Genomic DNA, 26,529 nt, shown 5'->3' with positions numbered 1-26,529 from the left:
CCTCCTCTCCTTCCTCTTGTCCCCTCTCCCCTTCCTCTCCCCCTCCCCTGTTTCTTCCTCTCCTCATCCTTCTTCCCATCCCCCTCCTCCCTCCTCTTTCCGTGATCGCAGGGTGTCACTTTATACCAGGGCGCTCTGGAACTCACCATGTAACCCAGACTGACCTCCAACTGGAGGCAATCCCTCTGCCTCAGCCCTTCAAATGCTGGGATTACAGGAATCTGCCGCCACATTGGTATATTTGCTGATAGTCCCTGAGGGGATCAGGAGACAAGGACGCTGTCAGCCCTCCTTAAAGGGTAAACTAAGGCAAGTGACAGCCCCCAGAAGGTTCTGGCCCACTCACACGTCACAAAAGCCCCCCAAGAGCCCAGCCAATCACCCATTGTCTCACTTATTAACCAAGGCTCAGCGACGTTAAACTAGCAGTCCAAGGTCACACAGTGAGTGTAGAAGCCAGAATACTGGCGGGATCCTCCACCTTTTGCCCCCAGGTGCTCCCTTCGGGACACGCGGCCCTTCGAGCTTGGACTGGAACCAAATATCCCAGCCCTCGAAGAATCTGCACCCAGACGAGGATCGCGCGAGCGGGGTCACCGGGTACCCACTCTCTGGAACCCAGGACGCTGAGTCAGCGTAACCCGAGCCGCCTGTTGAGCGAAGCCCCCGCCCCCTGACTTGCGCCCCGCCCCGGGAGAGGGCCAGCCCCGCGGTCGAGCGCAGCCGGAGTGCGACAGCTAGGCCAGGCAACAGCGGCTGCCCCGGGCGCAGCATGACGGCCATCGGCGCGCAGGTAGCCTCAGGGGCCCGCGGGGAGCAGAGCCGGGGTACAGCCTACCATGGGGGAGGACTGGGGACTCTCCGTGACTGAAGCCCAGGGTCAGGGTGACAACTCCCCAAGGTGCCCAGTTCTTGCTGGGAACCCCCCCCCCCCGGAAGGTTTCTCTGAGAGCGATCGAGGGGTACCTGCTTCCCCAGCGCAGCTCGCTCTCTGCGGTTTTCTCGGCCCCTGAGAGCGCCAGGGGCCACCAAACTTTCCTGCGAGGTCACCAGTGAGTGACCTGTCGGTTAGGCTTTTCGCAGGGGGTCGTTGGGAATTTTTTAAAAACCGGGCATCTGGAGTGGAGGACTGACAGGATGGACTTGCAAAATGCTAGGCTTGGTTTATGTAACGGTGGACTAGTTGCTTGCAAAGCCAGAACTTTCTGGGAGCCAAGACTGCAAATATCATCTTCCCCTAAATCGGTTTGGGGAGCTAGGTAGAACTGAGGTGGGAGTGTACTCACTGGGGCCCCGACAGCCCGGAAAAAAGGCTCCTGAGACAGGAGCCTCCGCTTCCCCTAAGATCTGGCTTCTTTTGGAGCAGCTGAGTGTTTGTGTTGGCTGAGAATCTCCACATTCCTACCCCCTTCAAAGGGCAGTCGGGAAGTGTCCACTACCCTGCGGGCTAGCTTCCTGCTCACCCAGGCATCCCGGTGGCTGGCTGTTCTCCAGGCTGTCCACTGTCTGGTCTTGTCTTGAGGAGCACAGAGGTCAGTTGACTCTTGCCTTCAGATGCTCAGGCCCCATGACACTGATAATGTTAGGTCGTGTCGTCATTATTATTTTTATCATTATCGATACTGCTTGACACAGACAGGATCTTGCTTTGTTGCTCAGGATGGTCTCAGACTCCAGGGCTCAATTCATCTGCCTTCCTCAGCCTCCTGAGTAGCTGGCATTATAGGCATAGGCCACCCCTACAGCTCTACCCATTTTACAGAGAGATAACTGAGGCTCAAAAGTGACCTGCCCACAGTGGGTAGCCAAGTAACAGAATGTAGACAAATTCAAGTCTTCCTACCTCCAAACCTCACTTACCCCTTTGGTGAAAAGAAACCGGCCCTGCACAGGCCACCCCAAACCCTTTAAGCAGAACTCGGTTGCTGGGGTGTGACAGGGACTTTGATTTGGTGGCTTCTTTTTCTTTATTCCTGGGCATATTCCAGACCATCTCCAGGGAGGGGCCTTGGGAGGGAAGCATACGAAGAAGAGAAGATGAGACCAGGTGTGGGCACCCCAAAACAGATATGGGTACCCCAAAACAGGTGTGGGCACCCCAAAACAGGTGTGGGACACCCCAAAACAAGAGTGGGGCACCCCAGAACAGGTGTGGGTACCCCAAAACAGATGTGGAGCACCTTGAAATAGTTGTGGGCACCCCAAGGAGATGCTTAGAAACCAGTGTGGATGTGGGAGGAGCAAGGCTAAGAAGTAAAAAAACCATAGCTAGGAGGAGCCCCTTTCCAGGGGAGGAGGAGGAGAAAGGAAGAGGAGAGGGAGGAGGGGAGGGGAGGATGGGAGAAACAAGGAGAGGAAGAGGAGAAGCCTATGGGGAAGAGGGGAGAGACAAGGAAAAGAATCGATGGAGGGGGAGGAGAGGGAGGAGGATGGGAAGGAAGGTGGAGGAGGGAGGAGGAGGAAGGGGAGAGAAATAGCTGAGGGAGAGAGGGAGTGGGCGGAGGAGGAGAAGAAGAGGCAGAGGAGGAGAGGAAGAGGCCGTAAGAGGAGGGAGGGTGGGAAAAGGAGAGAAAGGGAAGGAGGGGAGAGAGGAGGGAGGGCGGGAGAGGAGGAGGGAGGGCAGGAGGGAGGAGGAGGACCGCCCAGGCGCATTTGCCCAAGGCTCAGCTGTGCTGCGGTGAGGAAGATGAGCTACACCAATGTCAGTGCGGGACACAGAGCTCCCTTGTCCCTACTCTGAGGAGAACTTGGCCAATGACCTCATCCCCATAGCAACCTTAGCACTTAGGTACTATTATCACCTTCAGTGGAGAGGAGGTGAAGGGGGAGTAAGTGATAGCTGAAAAGCCAGACCTGTTAGTGCAGGTCTTCACTCCCTGCTCCTTGGGAAGCTGGGGCAGGAAGATCGCAGGTTCAAGGCCAGCCTGGACTAAACTGAGTGTAAGGCAACTTAGTCAGACTCTGTCTCAGAACAAAAGACTGAAACGTGTGCGGCAGGAGTAGAGCCCTTGCCTAGCACGCACAAGGGTCTGTGCCCAGCGGCAAGAGTGGGCACAAGGCCCGGATCAAGCAAGTGCAGGCGGAGCTGAAGGGAACAGCTAGGCTGGCCCCTCAGCTGGCTGCAGAAATGGCAATGTGTTAGGAGAGGTATGCTGGGATGGGGACCCGACCCAGGCCTGGGCAGAGAACCCAGGCATTGCAGAGTGGTGGATACAGGAATGTGAGGAATGAGTGTGAATTCAGCGTGTGTACTTGAGGTGCTGTCGGTCTTGGGGAGCAGAGGACGATATGACATGGCATTGGGGTTGGTCTCCGTAGCCAACAACAGGTCAGCTGGGACACAGGGCCACAGGGTCAAAGAGGGAATAAAGACCAGTGTTGTCATTGGAGGAGGTCCAGGCCCTGACAGAAGGAATGGCCTGAAGGTGCAAGGAACGGAGGAGAAGCTGATGGCGAGGGGCCGGCTGCCCACTTCCTCTTTCCCAGCCCTTCCACCGAGCTGCTGCCACTCAGCTGCAGGTCCCTACACACACACACACACACACACACACACACACACACACACACACACGCACTCATCCCCCCCGCCCCACCTCCAGGAAAGGATTCCCGCCCCCGGGGTCACCGGAAGTTGGTGGAGGTGCCAGCAGTGTGGGGTGAAATACACAGTGGTTCCAGATGAAGGCTAAAGTGTGCACGACCCTTGCTGGTGTTAATGACCACTCTCAAGAATCAGGAGCCACCTGTGGCCACACATTTTGTATGTGGGGACTAGGGGGACCCGGCAACCTGAAGTTCCCTTCCTCCTCCGGCTCTGTCTACCTTGTTTTTTTGAGGCAGGGTCTTGCACTGGCCTAGAAGCTGGAAGACCAGCAATTCCCAGTGACCGGCGGGTCTCCCCAGTGCTGAGGTTGCTGGCATCCACTCGCTTGCTCGCTTGCTCTCAACATGGGTTCTAGGGATGGAATTCATCTTTGTGCTTGCAAGGCAGGCATTTTTCTGACCACCCCAATGATGTGGCCTGGAATTCACCAAGTAGGGAAGACTGGCTGGCCAGTGAGCCCCAGTGGGCCACCCATCTCTCCCTCCCCAGTGCTGGGATTATAAGTATGCCCCGACATACCCAGCTTTTTTTCCGTGGGTTCTGGGGATCGAACTCAGGTCCTCACGCTTGCGAGCACTTTACAGACTGAGCTTCCCAGTCCCACACATCTCTATCCACATGAGCCTTTAATCCTTGTGGTTCTACTGGTGGTCAGAGAGTTTAAACGAAGCCTGCTTCAAGTCAACAGAAGGAAAGGTGACACCAGATCTCTGTCACCTCTGTCTGATCCCAGTGTGGCGGCGTCTTAAGGCCTGAAGATTAAAGTCCAGTCTGGGCCTGGGACAGGCGGGGCTGAGGAAGGGACTGGATGTGCCTGTTTCCCAGACAGCGTGAGGCCCAGGGTCAAAAGGTGTCTGAGCTGGCCTGCGTGTCTTGTGACCCGGTCTCTGCATCTGTGGCTGCCCCATCCTGTGACCGTATTAGTCTCTAGGGATTTCACAACCTTGCCAGGTGCTTTCCTGCAGGGATCGCCAGCTTCACTGGGCAGATGAGAAAACAAGGGGGTGGCCTGGAGATGTGGCTCGGTCGGTAAAATGCTTACTTAGCACGCGTGGAGCCCTGGCTTCAAACCCTAGCACCAGATGAACCAATGTGGTGACGCTCGCCCATCGACCCAGGGAGGAGGGTTAGAAGTTCAGCGTCAGCCTTGGCTGTACAGGGAATCAAGGCCAAGCTCCGATGTATAAAACTCTGGCTCCAAGTAAAGGGAGACAAGTGAACTGAGAGAGAGAGGGAGAGAGAGAGAGAGAGAGAGAGGGAGGGAGGGAGGGAGGGAGGGAGGGAGAGAGAGAGAGAGAGAGAGAGAGAGAGAGAGAGAGAGAGAGAGAGAGAGAGAGAGAGAGAGAACATGAGACAGGTCTCACTGAATCTGAAGCTCACTCATCAAGTTAACCTGGCTGGTGAACGAGCTCTAGGGATCCGCCCATCTACCCCCCAGCCCCAGCCCCACCCAGCCCTGGAGTTACAAATATGGCTCACTACCACACCTGACTTTTTAATATGGGTGCTGGGGATCTGAACTCAGGTCCTCATGCTTGCCAGGCAGGCACTTTAATGGCTCCCATCTCCCAGCCCTAGCAGGGCTCTGCCTACAGTCTCCCGGGACCCAGGCTCAGTGTCACGTCTTTCTTAGCGAGGCACGGCTCACACTTGCCTTTGGAAATCTTATTCACAGCCGACACACAGTGCTCCCCACGGTCTCCTTTTCCTCACTCCCTTATGTCCCAGCATCAACCATTCTGTGCTATCTGTTTTTCCTGCCTCCCAAACAGTGATGTAACCTGCTTCTGTGCATCCTATAAATGAGTCATTTAGCTTATGTCTGGGCAGGAGGCTCAGTCTATAAGGAACTTCAAGCACACTTGACCAATGCCCCCAGTGTTCTTCCTCGAGTACCCACCAAGTACACAGATCTAACAGCGTGCCAGGTACCGCAAATACAGCAGTCTCTTGACATGTCACCTTGCCCTCTAGGGGGACACAGGGTCGGGGTAGGACAGTTATTCCAAAACACCATCAGAATGGAGCGGAGAGCAAAACAGGGCCCCTGGTGGAGAAGAGCAGTAGAGGACCCAGTGGGCTGGCTGCCTGGGCGGGAGCTGCCTCTCCGGAGAGAATGAGAAGGATAAGGAAGGTGCCATTCTTGGGGGTGAGAGAGTGGACCAGGAGCTGTCAAAGAGGGGGCCAAGAGGTCTGAAAGAGGGATTTCCCAGGCCTGGAACTGTATTAATCAGCTGCCATGGTGTGGGTGTGTGTGGGTGTGGGTGTGGTGCGCGCACACATGTAAAGACCAGAGGCCAACTTCAGCTGTTATTATTCAGGCACCATCCTCTCTCTCTCTCTCTCTCTCTCTCTCTCTCTCTCTCTCTCTCTCTCTCTCTCTCTCTCTCTCTCTCTGTGTGTGTGTGTGTGTGTGTCTGTCTGTCTGTCTCTCTCCCTCTGTGTGTGTGTGTCTCTCTCCCTTCCTCTGTGTGTCTGTGTGTCTGTGTGTCTGTCTGTCTCTCTCTCTCTCTCTCCCCCTCCCTCCCCCTCTGTGTGTCTGTCTGTCTGTCTGTCTGTCTCTCTCCCTCCTCTCTCTCTCTCTCTCTCTCTCTCTCTCTCTCTCTCTCTCTCTCTCTCTCTCTCTCTCTCTCTCTCTGAGACAGGGTCTCTCGCTGGCCTGGAGCTCACCAAGCAGGCCAGGCTGGCAGGCCCGCAAGCCCCAGGATCCGCCTGTCTCCGCCTCCAGCATTGGGATGTGGGTTCTGGGAATCCAACTGTGGTCCTCACGCTTACAAAACAAACACTTTACCAACAAGGCCATCTTCCCAGCTCCGATGTGGGCTTTTCACCCTGGGTAGAGATGCTGAGAGGAAGAACAGTGAGGGATTAGTTTGCAGTTGGTAAACACCTGGCGGGCTCTGGCAGAGGAGGAGGACAGGTAGAAAAAGGAAGGCCCCCAGTGGAGGTGGGTCTACAGTGGGAAGCGGGGGTGTCAATTCATGGTTTCCCATGATATCAGAGCAGAAACAGGGCTGGAGGAAGTGGGATTGAGTGCTGGGAGTTGTCTTCCCTGGTGTCACAGGCCCTTGCCAACTCACTAATTCCTGTGGTGTCTTCCAGACCCAGAGGCTGTTGGGCCCTAAGAGGCCCCACCGGTCCTTCTTTGAGTCCTTCATCCGGACACTCATCATCGTGTGCGCTGCCCTGGCTGTGGTACTCTCTTCGGTCTCCATCTGCGATGGCCACTGGCTCCTGGAAGAGGACCGCCTCTTTGGGCTGTGGTACTTCTGCACCATCAGCAACCACAGTGGACCACACTGCCTGAGAGACCTGAGCCAGGCTCACGTGCCCGGGCTGGCTGTGGGCATGGGCCTAGCGCGCAGCGTGGCTGCCATGGCCGTGGTGGCTGCCATCTTTGGCTTGGAGCTGCTCATAGTATCCCAGGTGTGTGAGGATGTCCGCTCACGGCGCAAGTGGACCATCGGTTCCTACCTCCTCCTGGTCGCCTTCGTCCTCTCCTCTGTGGGCCTCCTCATCTTCATGATCCTCCTCAAGAATCAGATCACCCTCATGGGCTTCACCCTGATGTTTTGGTGTGAGTTCACTGCCTCCTTCCTCTTCTTCCTCAACGCCACCAGCGGCCTTCACATCAACAGCCTCACTCAGCCCTGGGACCAGCTAAGGAAAGTCTAAGGCTCCTCCTGGGGGCCCTGGCTTCTCTAAGGAAGTGTGGTCATGACGGGACCTCTGGCTGGGAGTGAGTGGGACAATGACCTTGAAGCTGCCTCTTAGACACTAAGCTCTGGAAATGGCCCTTGGGGATCTCTTCAACTGCCCTCCAGGCCAGAGGCCAGAGGAGCGCCTCAGAACCACAGCACAGCGAGTTGTAGAGGTTAGCCAAGCTATTAAGATGTCAATTCTAAAATAAGAATATTCTAAAACTTCTGCCTTGGGTGTTTTCTTCCCTGGACTGGAATAGACTGTGAAAAACACCAGCAGTCGGTTCCAGGCGGGCTGCCCAGCTAAGTAGGGTTCACACCTGTTTCATTGATCGCACTAGGATGTGGGCTGGAGGGGCCCTGGGATACTTTTTTAATTTTTCTTGTGTGTATGTGTGTGCTGTGTGTGTGTGTACATGTCTTCACACGTGTATGAGTTCATGTATGTGTAGATGTCCATGCAAGTGTGTGCATGTGGAGATGTGAGGTTGATGGACTCATCTGGACTCATCCTCAATTGCTCTTCTACCTGATTCATGGAGGTAGTGTCTCTCAGTCAAACCCAGAGCTCACCCGTAAGGCTAGTCTCACTAACCAGCTTGCTCTGGAGATGTGCTGTCTCTGCCTCCCAGGCTGGAATTACAGGTGAGCCACCACACCATCCAACACTATGTGGGTTCTAGAGAGCCCAACTCTGGTTTTCTTGCTCACACAAGTACTTTAACCACTGAGCCATCTCCCAGCCCAGCCCTTGGGACTCTTGAGGTTTCTAAGAATGGCTCAGTCCTCCACGTCAGGGACCAGTCAGTGGCTAGGACCTCCCTCAGCTCTAGAGGGCTAGCTGTCCTCCTCCTGGGCTTAGTTTGAAGTCTTCCCTGAGCAATGTCCCTGCAAGAGTGCTCAGGTGATTTCCAGCATAGTCTTCCCTGAGGCCAGTTTAGACGCGGGACTGTTTGTGAAACTGTCATTTGTAAGGGTCAGGTGACCTCAGCGTCCGTTTCTGATCCTGGAACACATTTCAAAGAGCACATGCTTGCCCTGCTGAACTCCACAGTGGATGAGGGAACAAACAGATGTTGAGTAATAATTAACAGCTTGCAGGGGATAGGTGGAGGTGGAAGGGGTCAAGAACCAGTGGAGATTTCCACACTCACTGGAAGAACTTCTCTCTCACGCACGTGTGCGTGTGTGCTCTCTCTCCCTCTCTGTGTGTGCACATATGTGCATGTGTATTCAGGGGCATGTGTGTTCAGGTGCAGGTGTGTGTAGGTGCATGTGTGTGCAGGTGCATATGTGAGCAGGTGCAAGTGTGTACAAGTGCATGTGTGAACACCAGTGTATGGAGGCCAGAGGACAACCTCGGCTGTGTTGTTTCTCAGATGCTATCCACTTTTTTTTTTTTAATCTTTGTGTGTGGATGTGGGCATGCACACACCATGGCACACAGGTGGAGTTGAGAGGTCAATATTCCCTACTGCCCTTCACCTTCCATGCTGTTCCCGAAAGGGTCTTTTTATTGTTCTCAGCTGCATATGCCAGGCTAGCCAGCCTGTAAGCTCCCAGGGGCTTCCTGCCTCTCTTTTCACCCTACAAGCACTGGGATTGCAGATGTGATCACTACCGTACCCAGCTTTATGTGGGTGCTGGGAACCCCATCTCAGGTGGTCAGGTTAGTGCAGCAAGCGTTTCTACCCACTGAGGCACCCCCAGCCCCATTTTGTTTTTCGAGATAGTCTCTCTCTGGTCTGAAATTTTCTGGGTGGCCTAGGTTGGCTGGCCAGTGAGCTCCAGAGACCTCTGGGTCTCATCTCACCAGAGCCGGGATTACAGCTTTTTTTTACACTGCTTCTGAGGATTGAACTCAGGTCCTTGTGCTTGAAAGGTGGTTGATGAAGCCATCACCACCTCCATCCTCAGCTCCATTCCCAATTCTTCACCTCCCAGGAACAGGTGAAGTGTTTTGTGTTCTCTAAGGTCCTTTCTCCTCCAGCCACTGTGTGTGCATTCTTAGACTTTGCCCTGATCTTGGGTCCCTTGCAGGGCTAGATGAATACACCTGTGATGATTTTTTTTTTTCTGGTGCTGGGGACCAAACCCAGGGCCTTCTAGACACTAATCAAATACTTCACCACTGAGGGCTCATTTTATTTTGAGACAACATGTTGCCCAGGCTGGTCTCTCCTTTGTGGGTTCAAGTGATCCTTCTGCCCCAGCCTCCCCATGTGATTTTGTGTATGTATGCATACGTATTCACGTGTGAACACAAATGTGTGTGAGGGTACACAGGCATGTGAAACTCAGATGCTACCCACTCCGACTGAGCCAGATTGCCATTTCCACCTGAGGAGTTCATGGGAGCTGTCTGGTTTTACCAAAAGCAGAGTTCATCGACCACCCATGCTGAGTCTCAGCCTGGCAAAGGGGTCCTACAGCAGCCTTCGAGATGCAAATGGGAGGCCCTGTCTCCATTTCTGTTTCGGTCTCCATGTTAAGTTTTGTTTCGGAAGGAGGTTCAAACATTTCGTCCTCTTTTACACTCTTACGGAGTCAAGGAGGGCAAATACTCAGGCATGGAGAGCCAGGGTTATGAGAGCTTAGAGTGCAGGGAGATGGGCCTTTGTCCTTCCCTGTTGGAGAGGTAGGAAACCAACACCTGCCTTGAAGCTCAGATGTTTAAAGTAAAAAGCTATGCACCAGGGCTCCACGGAGATGGAGCTCAGCTGCTATAGCGCTTCCCTATTGTGCCTGAAGTCATGAGTCTGATTCCCAGGACCACATAGACCAGGCTTGGCGGTGCACACCTGTAATCCTAGCACTTGGAAAGTGAAGGTAAGAGGATCAAGAGTTCAAGGCCATCTTCAGCTACCTAGGGAATAGCAGACCAGCCTGGGCTACAGGAGACACTGTCTCAAAATAACAACAAGAATTCCAGATCGTTACCAAGTAGCTTGGGCAAGTCTTGGGCCTTTGAGGAGCTGTCTCCCATCCACAGAGAGCATGGCTTAAGTTCCTGATGTGCCTGCTTTCCATGGAGTCCTCCATGCCACATCAGGGACAACAAAAGGGGCTTCGGGTGCCCCGCGACTTCGACAGCTTAATTTAGCTGCTGTCCTCAATGCTCTGAGAGCTTTAGGGCAGATGAGTTGCTGTAGGGGACAAACGAGAGCTGTCTCAGGCCAAGAGTCTCGATTGCTCATATTTTCTGAGCTTCTAAGCTTGTCCTTAAAAGGGAGCTGGTATGTGAAGGCAGGGGCGCTCCCTGCTCCTGCAGGGAGAAGTTGGGGGGCGGTCTAGAGCACACCCCCTCCCCAGGTGGTAAAAGATGGATACACACAGACTAGGGTTTTCTGGACGTCATTTATTCGCCTGCCTCTTCTGGAGCCCCTGACTTGCTCTCTCAGAAGAACAAGAAAGACCAAACCACAGGCCTGTTTCCTGCCCCATCCGTGGTGACCCAGTCTCGCTTAGCTCTGAAGAAGCTCAGACCCGGAGGAAGGCCTTTCAGCCACCGGAACACAAAAGGGCTGTTAGGGAGAGAGCCGTCCTACCGAACGTCCAGCTTTGTCCAGCCACCGGAACACAAAACGGCTGTTAGGGAGAGAGCCGTCCTACCGAACGTCCAGCTTTGTCCAGCCATCGGAACACAAAACGGCCGTTAGGGAGAGTGCCGTCCTACCGAATGTCCAGCTTTGTCCACGGCCAGCCTTGCCGCAGCCTCAGAGGACACTGGCCCTGGCAGTGCTCCGGCTCTGCTCCGAGGTGCTGCTGGCCTTGGTGCTGTGGGTGGGACCACTGGCAGCGTGGCTGAAGGAGCTGCTGAGGGCCACGGGGCGCAGCGGGAACCCTTGCAGGTACCACTGGCGCCATCTCTTCTGAACTTCCAGCTGCACCTGCCCGAGACCGGCCGTCAGCTGCAGCAGTCGCTTGAGAGGGAAGGACGGGCCTGTGCCTAGAACCTGACTCACTGATCAGTCCCGGTCCTCCAGTCTCACGCCCTGCTGTGTCCCCTCACCTATAGGTCTCTGACTGACCATTTCCTACCCCATGTATAGAAGGTACTGAGAGCCCTCTCTGCCCTGGGGCACTTGTACAGGCTATCTTCAATTTTTTAAAATTATTTTTTACTTTATTTATTTATAGAGACAGGTGTGAACACACATGCATGCCATGGCATTCTTGTGAAGGTCAGGGGACAACTTGACCTCCCTTTCCACATCAGTTCTGGGGATCCAGGTCAGGCTGTCAGACTTAGGGCCAGCCCCATTCACCTGCAGAGGCATCCTGCTGGGCTGTACCTGCCTTGGGCTAACACTGTGTTCCTCAGAAAAGGTGTGAGATTTGTCCCATAAACTGCAGAATCGAGTGTCCAAACCTGCATGCTCACCCCCATAACCGCCTCTCTCTATCCGGGACCTGAGGGTTGGCTCTGTGGACATTTCCTCCATGGTTCCCAAGAGAACACTCGGACCTCTGAATTCAGGTTTGATGTTTGATTTTGGAGAAACATCTGAGGTCACATTCCCATTCAAGTGTGTGAACCAGACGGATTGGCCAACAGCCACAGAGACACTTGGCTGTGCGAAGTACCTGTTTAACCAGGGTCAATGACTGGAACTTCATATCCTGAAACCTTAGTCTCTGTGCAAGGCCGGGCCAGTTCCAAGTGACCCACTTCACTCAGGGGAAGACTGAGCTCCAGGCAGGAAGTGACCCAGGTCACCCACAGAGCCAGATGCAGAGCTGTCAGGAACTTGGGTTCTGAGTGGGGCCTGGGCTCCCCTGGGTTTGCTGAGCTTGCCCATGGATAAGAAGCACCCAGAGAGTTTGGTAAGGAACACTTAACAGGCCCAGCCCAGCCCCACAGAATCTATTTCTGCTGGCTCTCTCCTGGGGACATTGCCCAAGATGTGACTTAGCATACTCCTAGGTGACTCTGCCAAGCACTGCCCAGCACCCTCCCCAACCCCCTTCCACTGCTCTCTCCAGGGAGCTCCTGCCTTGGAATCCCACGGTTCCCCAGGACACTCACCTCACCATTGAGGAAGCAGTAAAGGATGGCTACCACCAGCCCCTGCCAGAAGGAACTGTGTTAGTTCATGGGTTGTAGACTTAGCTGGTGATCCCTCCTACCTGCTCCTGCCCTTGTCCTTGAGCGAGCACACACACACACACACACACACACACACACACACACACACACACACATACACACACACTCATGTACGCATGTGCACACACGCATACCTCTCCCTCTCTTTCGTGGTCCTTTAGCCTGGGGGGATTCCCTACCTTGGGGCCCACAGTTCACTGATGTGACATCCTTGCTCAACACAGACAGGAGTCACTTGTATCTATTGACCCCGAGGCCTAGCATATGGCCTCCCAACTCCGGTGTCAGTGGTGATAAGGGAAGAGCTGCTGACTTGGACCCTGACTAATGAATGGGATGGTTCAGGTCTCTGGAATTGATAGAGAGGCCCATTCAGGACAGCAGAGGCAGGAGGCCCTGGAAGTATCACCCCAGCCCATTGTGAGGAGCAGGGTCACCCCAGTGGGAGATCCTGGGCTCACAAGGAAGATGACCAATTCCTGCTGAAGAACAGACGTGTGGTCAGAGTAAAGTATGTCCGAGTGCAGGTCTAACAAGTGGGAGCAGCTCTGGGGGCCAGGCTGTGTCTCCGGACGTGGAGGGTAGAGTTTGTCTGGACCTTCTCTGGGAGCTCCTGTTTTCCCGATGGCATTCCCGGGGTCCCAGCATGCATCTGGCCCAGGTTAGGGATGTCAGTCTGCAATGCCTGCAGAGCCACGGGTGATGTGTGATGATTGCTACTGTGGACTTGATGGAGGCTAGAATCACCTAGGAGGAGAACCTCTGAGCAGGCCTGTGAGGGCTTTTCTAGATTCATCAAGGTAGGAAGACTCTCCCCAAGTGTGGGAGGCACTACTCTGTCCAATGGAGAGAAAGTCAGCTGAGCACCACAGTGCCACCAGCTGCCTCGGGCCCTGCTGCCAAGATTCTCCACCCTCATGGGCTGTACCCTAGAACTCTGAGGCAAATTAAAGCCTCCCTCCTTTCCCTACACGGCTCCTGTCAGGGTGTTTTATCACAGCAACGGGAAAGTGACTAACCCACAGAGACCCGCTTCCTCCCTCTCTCAGAGCCTGCCTTACCATCCCGCCTTCTTCACAGGCCTGCCCTCTGTCTCCCTGATAATCTTCCTCCCCCAGGGCCTTCCATACACAGTTTAGACCTTTAGCTGGCCTGGCCTCTCTTCTCTAGCCTTTAGCTACTTACCACATTGAAGGACCCCAAAGGGCAATGGACCTACCCCTCCAAGGTGGGCTTAATATCTACAAGTGCTCAGGAATATTGGCTTTGTGAGGTATGTGTGTGTACGTATGTGTGCATGTGTGTTTGTGTACACTTATGTGTAAGTACACATGTGCTGACTGATGAAGGCCTGAAGTCAACCAGTCCACACCGGTCATTATCCTCAATCAGGTCTCTACAAGCTTTTTAAAGACAGGTTTCTCTATGACTCTTAATGGCTCATGAGCTCCCAGGATCCACCTGTCTCGGGCCCCTCAGTACCAGCACCCACACCCCAGTGTGTCAGGGATTACATGTGTGTCAGGGGTTCTAACCCAGGCCTTCAGGCTTGTGCGGTGAGCACTTTGCCCACTGAGGAATCTCCCCAGGCTGTTTCTGAAGCAGGCAGGACTTGAACCCAAGGCCCATGCATGCTAAGCACATGTTCTACCATGGAGATATGAAGCCAGAACAATCTGGTGAGTTGTTGTTGTTGTAGGTGTATACGTTTTTTTCTTAGAGATTTGTTTTTATTTCTATGCAGTTATGTATGTTTGTGTGTATATGTGTATGCTGTATGTGTTCAGGCATCTGTGGGAGCCAGAAGAGAGCATCAGAGTCCCCAGAACTAGTTACAGGAGACTGTGAGCAACCAGATAAGGATGCTGGGAACAAAACTCGAGTCCTCTGCAAGAGCAATAAGAATTCTCCATCCCTCCAGCCCATTGCCCCCCCCCCCCATCTCTTTTCTTTTAGGAGACAGGATCTTGCTACATTCTCTGGGATGGTTGGTAGATGCAGGCTCATTCTGTTATTCGCTTTGGTACATGGAAGAAACTTTGATATGTTTATATATGAATGCACATACGTACAGATGGGTACATATACATATTTCATTTAAAGTATGTGTACACATAGGAACATACACACACTGTTTTGGGAACAGAATTTCACAAGCCACTGGCTGGCTTGTGACTTGCAGTATAGCCCAGGCTGGTGTAGAGTGTGACTCTGTCTTCCTGCCTGTGCCTCCCAAGGGCTGGGGGTATAAATAGCCCAGATATTTGTACATTTTTAATGACCTTTTCATTTATAAGCAAGTCCATGGGACATGAGGAAAGCGTTCCTGTTTTTGTTTTTTGTTTGTTTGTTTGTTTTTTAATCTTATCTTCCCAGTTCTGGGAACAGGAAGTCCCTATCTACATGTAGAGCCGTTCTGGAGACCCCAAGCTCTCTGAACGATCACTACCCACTTTGGTGGTCCAGCCAAATACTTCCAACAGCCTGGACCTCAGAGCCCCTGACGGGATGGGTCATGGTGAACCCACTGTTACGTGTGCAGTAGGAACGGGGTGCTGGCAGAGGCTCTGGTCAGGGAAGCTTCTCAGAGAAGGGCACAAGGGACAGCCTGGGGCTGGGTTTGAAATAGGAGAGAGGTCAAGATCTGTGTCCCCAGTGAAGAGTCTTCCCTGGAACCCAGAGCTCTGCCTACCGGGAGCAGAATCCAAGGGATGAAGGAAGAGTGGAGACCTCACTCTGAGGAGGGCTCCCCTCTCCATTGGGAGGGCTCTGCTAGAGTCTCGCTGCCTGTGGGAATGTTAGCAAGGGAAACCGACGGGGATGGGGTGGGGCTTGGGGGGTAGATGTCCTCAGGCCTTATAGCATGATCACAAGCCTTTTGGTGGGGGGCAATAGGCTTGCTTTCATTAGTGTGTGCGTGTGCGCGTGTGCGTGTGCGTGTGCGTGTGTGTGTGTGTGTGTGTGTTGGCATGTGTGTATATGTATGTCTCTGTCTGCATACATGTGTGAACACACGCATGCACAGATTGTCCTGGGGGTGGAACCCAGGGTCTCAGGCACGCAGGGCAAACGCTCTACCCGTAAGGCACAGGCCAGGTCCGCTGCCTTCGTCTAAGGGATACTGTAAGTCTGGAAACAAACTGTTCTTTCGGCTTCTGGAAAGCTCCAAACCCAGGCTGACCTCAAACTTGCTCTGCAGTGAAGGATGACCTTGACTCCCACCTCCTTCCAAGTACTTGGATTACAAAGTACACTACCACACCAGGTTTATATTTTTTTCCACTGATAAGTCATCTACATATTTTTTCTCCTTTTGTTGTTGCTGAAAGTGACTTTATGTTATTTTTGGAAAGAAATGGCTACACGCAAAAAAATAAAGTAACAATGTGAGGCTTGAGACTCCAATTAGGCAATCTTCTCACCCTTTTTTGTTATTGCCGTCCTAACTTCACAACATCTTGGTGAATTAGAGGTAGGTGACCTCCCCCGCCCCCTGTCAAATGATTCTGGTGAAAACCCCAACAACCAGGGGCTAAGAAGACTGCCCAATGGGCAAGCACCAGGCCCTGAGTTCCAACCCAGAACCCATCTAAAGTATCTGCTGTGTGGCACACCCGGAGACAGTGATTGGGCTGGCCGGCCAGCTAGCGTGGTCTAGCCTACTTGGGAAGTTCCAGGCTCCAGGGAGATCCTATCTAGAAAACAAACAACAACAACAACAACAACAAAAACCAAGTGCAGCTGTCCCCTGGCACACTCACGAGCACACACACACACACACACACACACACACACACACACACGTCCAGCATCCTCTTGCCACCCACTCCCACTTCCTGCTCCTGGGGGTGGCTTGAGTCCAGCCTGAACTCCCTTAACTGGTTTTTAAATAACATGCTGATGGTGCGAGTTTCCAGTTTCTCGACTTTCGGCATTTCCTCTGGACTTTGCAGTAAGAGGAGGAGGCTCATCTGCCTGCCTGTGGCTTTCCACCGTGTGTGCCTCACTGTGGCTGGAAATGTCCTACCTGCTAAGGTTGTGTTACTCTGTGCGCCATGCTCGGCTGATTTCCGCTTTCTTTCCCCCAGGAGTCAACCTCCAGTATGCTTTTACTATTGGAGACTCAAAATCAGTTGGTATCCTAAGGTCCTCCCGCTGTGGCCCCTGGGTTGACACTGTATGAGACTGACGTTCGGCTTGCTATCTCTGCAGCCTCATTTCTCTCTAAGGAGATTGAAAGTGCACGTGCGTGCGTGTGTGCGTGCATGTGTGCGTGCGTGTGTGTGTGTGCGTGTACATGTGTGCAGGTGAATGCGTGTACATAGATGTGGAGGTCTCAGGTGTCCTTTGTGTTTGTCATAGGGTCTCCCATTGGCCTGGAACTTCTCCAAGTAAGCTAGGCTAGCTCAGTAGTGAGCTCCAGGGATCCCTGTGTCTCTGGTCCATTCCAGCATCAGTGCGATTACAGGCACGCACTCCACACGCAGGTTTTCTGTAGGATCTGGGGACTGAACTCAGGGTCCCTTGCCCTCCATGCCCGTGCTCCACTGACCGAGCCACTGCTCTGGTCCTAAGGAATCCTCTCATGAGTCACAATCCCCAAAACTTACCTGGAAGGAACCCAGGGCCAATTCAAAGAACAGCCGGACCTCCATGGCGTCCTCTGTGGAGAAGGCGAAGACAATGTAGTGGATGCCGAAGAGGGGGATCAGCAGGAGGGTGGACTTGGCCAGGCGCCTGGGGACACAGGGACATGCTGCCACTCCTGATCTGCCGCCAGCCCTCCTCACACAGAGCTCAACTCATCTAGGGCCTGATTGCTTTAATTTTGCTACGATGTCTCCAGATATTTTTTCAATTTGGGAGTTTTGTTTTTTTTCTGGATCTATCTATCTATCTATCTATCTATCTATCTATCTATCTATCTATCTATCTATCATCTGTCTGTCTAACTATATCTGTTGTCTGTGTATCTACCAGCAATTTATCTATCATCTGCCAATTATCTTTGTATGTACCTGCTCATCTATCATGTATCAATCAACTGTTTATCACCTATCTATCATCTTTGAATGTTTGTATCTGTATGTATCATCCATCCATATAACTACCTATGTGACCTCTGCCTGTCTACCCACCTATCTATGATCTGTGTATTTTGCAGTGCTGGGTGCTGAACCTCGGCCCTCACTCACGCTAGGCAAGTATTCTGTTACAGAATAACATCTCCAACTTGTTTTCACTTATTTTGCCAAGTCTCCAAAGTTCCCACATGCTCATCACCCAGACGCAACACTCGCCAGACTCATGGCCAAGTCTTAGTGCTTCCGACCACCCACCTCTATTGGTAACATCTAAATAAATATCCATTCAACAACTTGACCATCGTGTAAACCAGAGGCCTGTGCTAGTGCTGCTGTGCTCAGCAAATGTGGAGACCCAGCTTTCTGCCTTGCTGTGCCTTTCTACCCCACCTCATCTCAGCACCTCCTACCCACTTCCCCCGCCTGCCAGGATCGCGGTGGTCAGATCTCTGCTTGCAGCCTTCCTGTCTGATTTCAGTTTTCTCTCCCCACAGTGTCTGAGCCTTCATAGTCAGGCATATTTCTACCCACCCACCCCAGTTACACCACAGGTATGCCCTGGGCCTGTCTTTGTACTTGGCACTACTGGCATAAACAGTAGGTGCTCAATAGATGCTTGCTGACTGCCCCCGCAGGCCAAGCTTTTTGCCTTACACTTACTTATACTGGTTCACTTCATTTCCTCTTGTTTCTTGGCTTCTGAGTTTTCTCATCAGGATTCTTAGAATGTTTATAAAAAAGATGAAATTGATCTGCAAAGCACAAGGCAGAGGTCAAGCTAAAGGGGTCTTGTTTCCTGAGTCCTCTGTCCTGGCCCTGACCCCTAGAGCTGGGGACAGGAAAGACTCCCCAGCCAGGACAGCAAATCATGGCTGTTCATCCCTGCACCCAGAGTTCCAGTGACACATAAATCCAGAGACCGCAGCTGGAATCGAAACACCCTGTGTCCCGGCTCAGTGGCTCATGGGTCTAAGCAACTGCCAGCCAGACCACTCGCTCTTGGGGCTTGGAGTCCCCTGTAAATCTGGATGAATGCAGATTTGGCTGAGCCTTGGAGTCCACTTTTTTTTTTTAATTTCTTTACTTTAATTATATCTGTGTTTGCACACATTCTCCCACATGCGCGCACACGTGCGCACACACATGCACAGACGTGTGCATGGCCGTCAAAGGCTAACTTGCAGTAACCATTTCTCTCTCCCACTGCAGGTTCTGGCGATGGAAGTCCCGTGGTGAGGTGTGCACAGCAGGTGCTTTTTCTCACTGAACATCACACCAGCCCGCACTCTTCTCTTTAATACAGCATTCTACAGCGGAGCTCAGACAAGCCCCAAACTCTCAACCCTCCTGCCTCTGTCTCCAGAGGGATGAAACTAACTCACCATGCTTGGGAAGGATTCGGTTTCTGTTTGTTTTATTGTTGGCAGTGGGTTTTTTTTGGGGGGGGGCAGGATATTTGGGAGTTGTTTATTCTCAAATCTATGAGCTCTAGGTCCTAGTGAGAGACTGTGTCTCAAGAGACAAGGTGAATGATCCCGACAAGCCTTCCTCCCTCCCTCCCGCCACTCCTTAGGGAACAGCTTGCCTGCCAACCTCTGGGATCCTGCAGTTTCCACCCTCATGGCACCCACGGGGAACTCAAGCTCCAAGCTGTCCAACCCTCGGGTTGCTCACTGGTCCAGTGTCCCCTACTTGTCCCCAGCTCAGGAGAGGATGGCTACTCACCAGGATGGACAGAATCACAGGCCCTCGAATAAGCCACCAGATGTAAGTGTTGAAGTTGATGTCCCAGCATCTATGGAAGAGAGTGTTTAGGCATCATTAGGAGTGGGGACCTAGGCTGACTGGCAGACATGTTTCCCAGGCAACCCTTGAAAGGAAGACTGTGTTTATGCCTTTAGTCATCATAACATGAGCCCACCACCATTAAGGTCTGTTCCTCTCAGGGCTGGAGAGATGGCTCGGTGGTTAAGAACATATACTATTCTTGCAGAGAACCTAAGTTCAGTTCCCAGCATCCATGTAGAGCAGCTCACAACCACCTGTAATCCAGATCCAGGGGATCCAATGCCCTCTTGGGCTTCCATGGACATCTACACACACATGCACACACCTACACATATGCACATAATTAAAACATTCTTTAATCTTAAGGGTATATCCATCCTTCTCTGCTACATGCAGTTAATGCAGTGCTGGAATCAAACTCTGGACTTCATGCATGCGAGGCAAGCATTCTCAGGCCCGCAGTGAGGCTGGTTGAATGCCTAGCTGCAGAATCAGCCGCTCCAGAGGCTGGCTGTAAATGCTGTGCCAGGATCTTGCTTCTCCTCCTCCTACCAGCTTACCCGATGTCTTCTAGAAAGTGCTTGGTGATAGCCCATGCAGCAACAAAAATGGCCGGAGAACCTGATGGTCAAAACAAAGGGAGACACAGTGTGACGTTTGATGTTGACTGTCAGCTTGACAGAGTTTAGAATGACTGAACAGACAAGGCTCTGGGTGTGTCTTCAAAGGTAACAGGCGGATGACAAGATTTTATTGCCATGGAAACCCCTTTGGCATCTTAGATTAGAGTGCAGCCACATGCTTCCGGGGTCCTGTCAGCACCCTAAAAACTGCAGTGGGTTCATATGGAACCTGAGAGCCACATGGGGTTAGGATACTCCCAGGAGCCTGGGCCAGATTCCTGAGTACTTCCGGTAGGGAGAGAAAGCACATGGATGCAGTTTGGTGAGGCCCTGGTTTGAGGTGGGATGTACCTGGAGGAATGGGGTAGACGGAGGAGGAGCCCGCTGGTGGAAAAGCTGCTAACTTTGCTGAAGCATTGGGAGCCCACACCATCAGGTCTGGGTGTTTGCTTTGCTTTACTTTTTCTTTGAGACAATCTCATTTAGCCCAGGCTGGCCTGGGACCCAATACGTAACTGAGGATGACCTTGAACTCCTGATTTTCTTGCCTCTACTTCTTGAGTGCTGGGCTGACAAGTGAGCACCACCATGCTGGGTGCTAGAGACCGAACCTAGAACTTTGTACCTGCTAGACAAGCACTCTGCTGTCTACTGTGTGAGAGACGAGGTTTCCCGGTGTTAACAGTGGCCTCCAGCTCCTGGACGGAAGCCACACTCGTGCCGCGGCCGCAGCCTCCCTGGTGGCCGAGGCCCCAGGAGAGCACCACTGTACCCAGCTTGCTTAGTTTTTCACTGAAGTTTATGCAGTGATTCTATTGGATTTGCTGGTCTATACTGTGGATGGAGAGAGGTCAGGTGCCCGGGCTACTTACTATGTTTTTAGATCTCTAGGAGGAAAATCTCTACCTCACTCTGCTCCCCTGACTCCAACCAAAGGCATTAAAGGATGCTTTTCGGAATAAACTGAATGACCCCAGACAAAAGGCCTAGAAATAGGGCTGCTGAGATGACTTGTTGGTCAGAGTGCTTGCCACTAAGCCTCATAATCTGAGTTTGATCCCTGGACTCAAGAACCAACGCCCACCAGCTGTCCTCTCACCTCTACATCTGTACTGTGGCATGTGTACGGACTGCACAACACACACACACACACACACACACACACATACATACACACACACACATACATACATACACACACGTACACATACATACATACACACATACATACATACACACACACACAGATATACATACACATACACACACACATATATACACATACACACATATATATACACACATACACACATATACATATACACATACCTGTACATAATAAACAAATAAAGGCAACTTTTTAAAAAAGCCTAGAAATAGCTTAGGACCCCCAATACAGTAGCCACTTCCCAGCTGGTTTCCCTGGGGAAATGGGGCTTTCCATCAACGCTGGACTGACTCATTCTTAACTACGAACAGAAAGTCAAGGTCACAGACATCAGATTACATCAAAAGCTAGAAACAAAACAGCCAGAGAAAAGGGACTGAGAGGAAACAGACCAAGCAGGGAGCAGAAGGAACTTGAACAAAACAACCCCAAGGAGATCACAGAGAGTCGGGAAAGATTACATCTACAAGAGACAGCAGGGTGCTGCCAACCGGGAGCATCCAGAGAACAAAGAAAGAGGGCAGAGAAACGAACACATGATTTCCAAAATAAACAGTCAGTGGAGGAGCCGGAAGATAATGGCAAGATCCCCCGGAAGGAAGGAAGGCAGAAGACACCATCGGAACCTGGGCAGGCAGAGCAGGAGCTAAGAACAAGGGAGGATGGATCAGTGATTAAAGAGTTTCAGCAGAGCCTGAAGCCAGGGCACGAGGAAAGGATCTAAGAGACAGCCTAGGAGCATTTTCCAAAGCCAGGACGTGGTCTGGTAAGATGGCCCAGTGAGTTGCACCCCAGGGACCTATATGGAGGAAGGAGAAAGTCAACTCCTACAAGGTGCCCTCTGTCTCTCCAAACATATATCACACCATACACACTCATGCACACACCCATGCACACACATATTAAATACATGAATACTAAATATAAAAGAGAGAGAGAGAGAGGGAGGGAGGAAGGGAGGGAGAGGGAGGGAGGAAGGAAAGAAGGAAGGAAGGAAGGAAGGAAGGAAGGAAGGAAGGAAGGAAGGAAGGAAGGAAGGAAGGAAGGAAGGATCAGAGCCACTGGCCTGTAATGTAACCCTGAGGAGACTGAGGCAGAAGGATTGCAAGTTCAAGGTCAACCTGATCTAGATAGTGAATTCCTATCTCAAAACAAAAACAAAAAATGCAAGAAAAAGAAATGGAGACATGCATTTGTAGAAGAAAGGGCAACCAAATGTCAGAGGAAGGCAGGGGAGGGGAGGGGGCAGGGGAGAGCAGGGAGGGCAAGGGAGAGCAGGGGACAGGGCAGGGCAGGGGAGGGGAGGGCAGGAGAGGGAAGCTGTGTTATAGGACATCCTTGTGACAGTTGAAAACACAAAGACATCTCTCATTTTTTTCTTAATGTTTTTGTGGTTCAAGCTCAGGGCCTCCAGCATGCTAGGCAGGGCCATACCATTGAGATACATCTCTAATCCTGGCATTTTTGAAACCAGTCGTTAGATAATATCTCTCTCTCTCTCTCTCTCTCTCTCTCTCTCTCTCTGACTAATTGCTTTTCAAAAAAATTTAGGTATTCATGGCTGGAGAGATGGGCTTAGTCAGTAGAAAGACTCCTATACACACTGTGAACCTGAGTTCGTATCCCCAGCACCATAGGGAGCTGGAGAGATGGTTCAGCGGTTAAGAGTATTTGTTGCTCTTCCAGAGGACCTGGGGTCAGTTCCCAGCATACACACACGGTGACTCACAACTGTTTGTAACTCCAGTTCCAGGGGACCTGATGCCCAAATCTGGCCTCTGTGGTACACATACATACATAAAAACAAACACACATAAAGTAAAAGTAAATGTATCTTTTTGAAAAAGGCATGGCAATAGATGTCTTAGCATGGGAGAGGGAAGCAGAGGCAGGGGCAGCCCTGGACTCTACTGCCCTTCAGTCTGGCAATCAGTCTGCTCTAGTTCAGGGAAAGACCCCATCTCAAAAGATAAAATGGACAGTGGTAGTGGAAGACACTTGACATAAACCTTTGACTTCTACATACATGTGCACACACACACACACACACACACACATCACACACACTACACATACACACACACATAGACACACACATTACACACAAAATTCAGGTTGACAAAACATATAAGAACTTAGAGATTTCCTATTGCATTTAAGGATTTGTAAAATAAGACTGAAGGGTTTTTCAGAGGATTTGGAAGCATTAATAAAAATAGTCCGATTGGTCGCCTCTCTTCTGGTCTACCGGAGAGACGAGACCCTCGCACCTGGAGACTTAGACAAGCAGAAGAGTCAGAGGAGGGCATTCCTGGGAGAGACACTTGTTAATTCAGTGCACAAAGGAGGGAGAGGAGCTGGAGAGACGACTTGATGGTTTAGAGTACTTGCTGCTCTTTTAGAGGATCCCATTCAGTTCCCACCCCCAGCTGGTTGGCTCACAACTGCCTGTAACTCCAGCTCCAGGGGATCTGATGCCCTCTTCTGGCCTCCACAGGTACTGCACACACACATAAAGCCACAGGAACACACACACACACACACACACACACACACACACACACACACACACACAAAATTAAAAAATAAAATCTTTAAAGGCACCAGGGAGAAGCCAAATGAAGCTAGTAGTTAGGAAACATGATTATCTCTCTAAACTTTGAGTCACTCACAGGAACCTGAATCTGTCTAAGCCCAATGGGTAAATTACATCTGTATCAAAATAATAATAATAATAATAATAATAATAATAATAATAATAATGTACAAATAAAATATGACTCTAGGAAAAATAAGACATAAATAAACAGAAAACAAAATAATTGGACACCACTTGGCTCAGCAGTAAACGGTATTTTCACAGCTCTGATAATGTTCACACTGGATATGTAAATGAACACGTGGGCTTGAGCCACGGCTGTGAAGACCAGTAATAAGGAACATAGGTGCAGATGAGGGGTTCGGTACCTTTATCTTCCATCGGAACTCAAAAACAGTATTTCAGGTGGAAGATCAAGAAAGCGGGGTGTGTTGTTCAGGAATGTGAGAATTCGGGCTGGGGACACGGTTCACTGGATAAGAAGCTTGCCTTGCCAGCATGGGGGCCTGAGTTCAAGTCCCAGACCTGGAGAAAAAGCTGTGTGAGCTGATGCATGCTTGTAATGCCAGCACTGGGGGGGGTGGAGACCGGCAGAGTCCTGGAGCCTGAGCACCAGTCAGCCTAGCACTTAGGAAGTTCAGCTCCCGTCTTCCTGGTGGATGGATCCCAAGATGTGATGCCTGGGTGGTCCTCTGGCACGTACGTGGGTGCCCTCTCAAGTGCATCATCCCCCATGGAGAGAGGAACATGAGGATGAACATTAGGGGGAACAGCAGAGCTGAAGAGCAGGGCTGGGGAGTGTGGCTCAGTGGTAGAGCATGTGTGTAGTATACAGGAGGCCCTGGGTCCAATCCCAAACACTTTTACATCTCCTTCCTTGACTGAAGCCCTGGGGGTGATGGGATTGCTAATCTGGTGTTAGTAATCTTTGCATTGCTTTAGTAAATATGTGTGGGAGACAGCATCTCCTGTTGCTCAGACTGTCCTCGAACTCGCTGTGTGTGTAAGAGAACGGCCTTGTATTTGCGATCCTGGGATGGCAGGTGTGCACCACCAACCAGGTTAGTGCTGTCCAGGGAGTCGATTCATGAATGGAACGCAAGTGTGCTACCAACTGAACCACACCCCCAGCCTTAACTCCTGCATTTCTGTGAGCACTGAACACAAAGAACTGCTGGGCACTGAGTCAGTTGGGGTCCTGATCTTATAGATTTCTCAGATCCTGACCGATTAGGGCTGTGGAGTTCCGTGAGCTGCATTCTAAATCAGGGGCAGTCCAAGGCAAGTCCCTGATTGCCAACAGGATTACTTGCCTATGCAGCCATCTGCAGGGCCCTACAAGCCCCTGTGGGTCAAGGGTCATGTGCTAATTAGGCCGAAGTTCTGGAGCACGAGGGGCAGTGTGTTTTGCCAGCCTCCCTGCTGGTCTGATGGAAAGATGCGACTCTAGCCTGTGGGGATTTAGACAAGCAGAAACCCCAGAAGAGGGTTTCCTTGCAGGGACACCAGGCAGACACCAAGCGAAGCTTGTGAACCACTCCTAAGGAACCTTATTCTACCTTAAGCCTTGAGGTTACTTACGTATGTGATAAATCAAAAGAACAATAAAAGGGTAGGTTAGATGAACAGATGGGTGGACTGATGGATGGGTTTGGGCTTCATAAGTGATGGCTAGATGGATGTATGGGGAGGTGCATGGGTGTATGAATGAATACATGGGAGGTGTATGGGTGTGTAATGTATGCATGGGTGGGTGGGTATAGATTGTGTTCATAAGTGGGTAGATGGATGGGTAGATAGACAGATATTTGGCACCTACGTGACTGAGTGGGTGGGTGGGTGGATGTTTGTTACTGGCAGGTAACCCTGAATCCACTCTTGTCTAGAGTGTGAGTTGCACATATGTACCCCATCTCTGAGCTCAAGTCTCTGAGAGACTTCTGGAGGTTTGTGACTTGATTAAGTGACTAGTGTAAAGTACCAAGCCACCACCTAGAATACAGTAAGTGATCGAGAAACGGAAGTTATTTCCCTTGGCCAGAAAGGACAGGAGAAAAACCATGCTGTGGGACCTTTGCACAACTGATTGCTATCATTTTCTCTCTCCTAGAAACTAAATCCTGAGCATCCTTTGGAAACCAGGTAGCTTGAGAGGCTTGCGGCCATCAGTGCATTCCAGTGCATTCCATTCCCTCAGTCCCCTGTGGTTGTCTCAGTCACATGTATGAGATAAGTGGGACTGTGTGTGTGTGTGTGTGTGTGTGTGTGTGTGCATGCGTGCGTGTGTGTGTGTGTGTGTGTGTGTGTGTGTGTGTGTGTGTGTGTGTGTGTGTGTACCCAGAGGTTCCTCGTCTTTATCTTTTTGGAGCCTGGTAGTGAGAAAGCAGGCATCTCACAAGCTCCTGGTGATAACACAGAAAACAGCGGGGATAAAGCTGCTGTTACAAACGGCAATGTAAAGGCAGAAGGGAAAACATTAAATGCCTGAATTCAGCTTGGTGTGAAGTTGGTGATCTCTGTACTTGTCAGTTATGTGGGTCAGTTTGTCTTCTTTATGCTGAAGTCTGTCTGAGCCATCTCTCCTGAGTTCAGACTTGCAAGGATCCCCATAAAGAGGACATGAGAAGGAATCATCTATGGAAGAGGAGGCAAGTGCTGGGCAGAATAAAATTGGAAAGAGCTCAGATTCCCGACATTGAGTTGACGCTAAATTACAGCTCTTATTTCACATTTGAAAGGAAGGAACCTGAGGTTGGATGGTTAAAGATCCAGCACCTTGCCAAAGATTACCCAAGTGAGTTCAGTGTGGATCCAGGACTAGACAAGAAATCCCCGGTTTCTCTCTCTGCATA

At 51.4% G+C, this 26,529-nt stretch overlaps 2 protein-coding genes across 2 annotated transcripts in view; one reads left to right on the top strand and one right to left on the bottom strand.

The window, feature by feature from the left end:
- The first annotated feature begins 431 nt into the window (after positions 1-431).
- On the top strand, positions 432-7,531 carry Tmem37 (transmembrane protein 37). The gene is made up of 2 exons (XM_006980941.4): positions 432-793; positions 6,707-7,531. Exons 1-2 carry the CDS (start codon positions 773-775, stop codon positions 7,277-7,279), a joined length of 594 nt encoding a protein of 197 aa, XP_006981003.1. The 5' UTR covers positions 432-772; the 3' UTR covers positions 7,280-7,531.
- A 3,112-nt stretch (positions 7,532-10,643) lies between these two features.
- The window catches only part of Sctr (secretin receptor), a 51,618-nt gene continuing 35,732 nt past the window's right edge, over positions 10,644-26,529 (bottom strand). Inside the window, exons 8-13 of the mRNA XM_006980962.4 lie at positions 19,848-19,908; positions 19,225-19,294; positions 18,160-18,251; positions 17,026-17,152; positions 12,335-12,376; positions 10,644-11,195 (exon numbers count right to left, since the gene is read on the bottom strand). Of these exons, the coding sequence (XP_006981024.1) occupies positions 11,022-11,195; positions 12,335-12,376; positions 17,026-17,152; positions 18,160-18,251; positions 19,225-19,294; positions 19,848-19,908 (566 nt within the window). The 3' untranslated portion in view covers positions 10,644-11,021. The remainder of the gene's footprint in view (positions 11,196-12,334; positions 12,377-17,025; positions 17,153-18,159; positions 18,252-19,224; positions 19,295-19,847; positions 19,909-26,529) is intronic.

The sequence above is a fragment of the Peromyscus maniculatus genome, chromosome 11 (assembly GCF_049852395.1).
Source record: "Peromyscus maniculatus bairdii isolate BWxNUB_F1_BW_parent chromosome 11, HU_Pman_BW_mat_3.1, whole genome shotgun sequence".
NCBI lineage: Eukaryota > Metazoa > Chordata > Mammalia > Rodentia > Cricetidae > Peromyscus > Peromyscus maniculatus.
The sequence above is the reverse complement of the archived record's forward strand: the minus strand, read 5'-3'. Positions and strand labels throughout refer to the sequence as shown.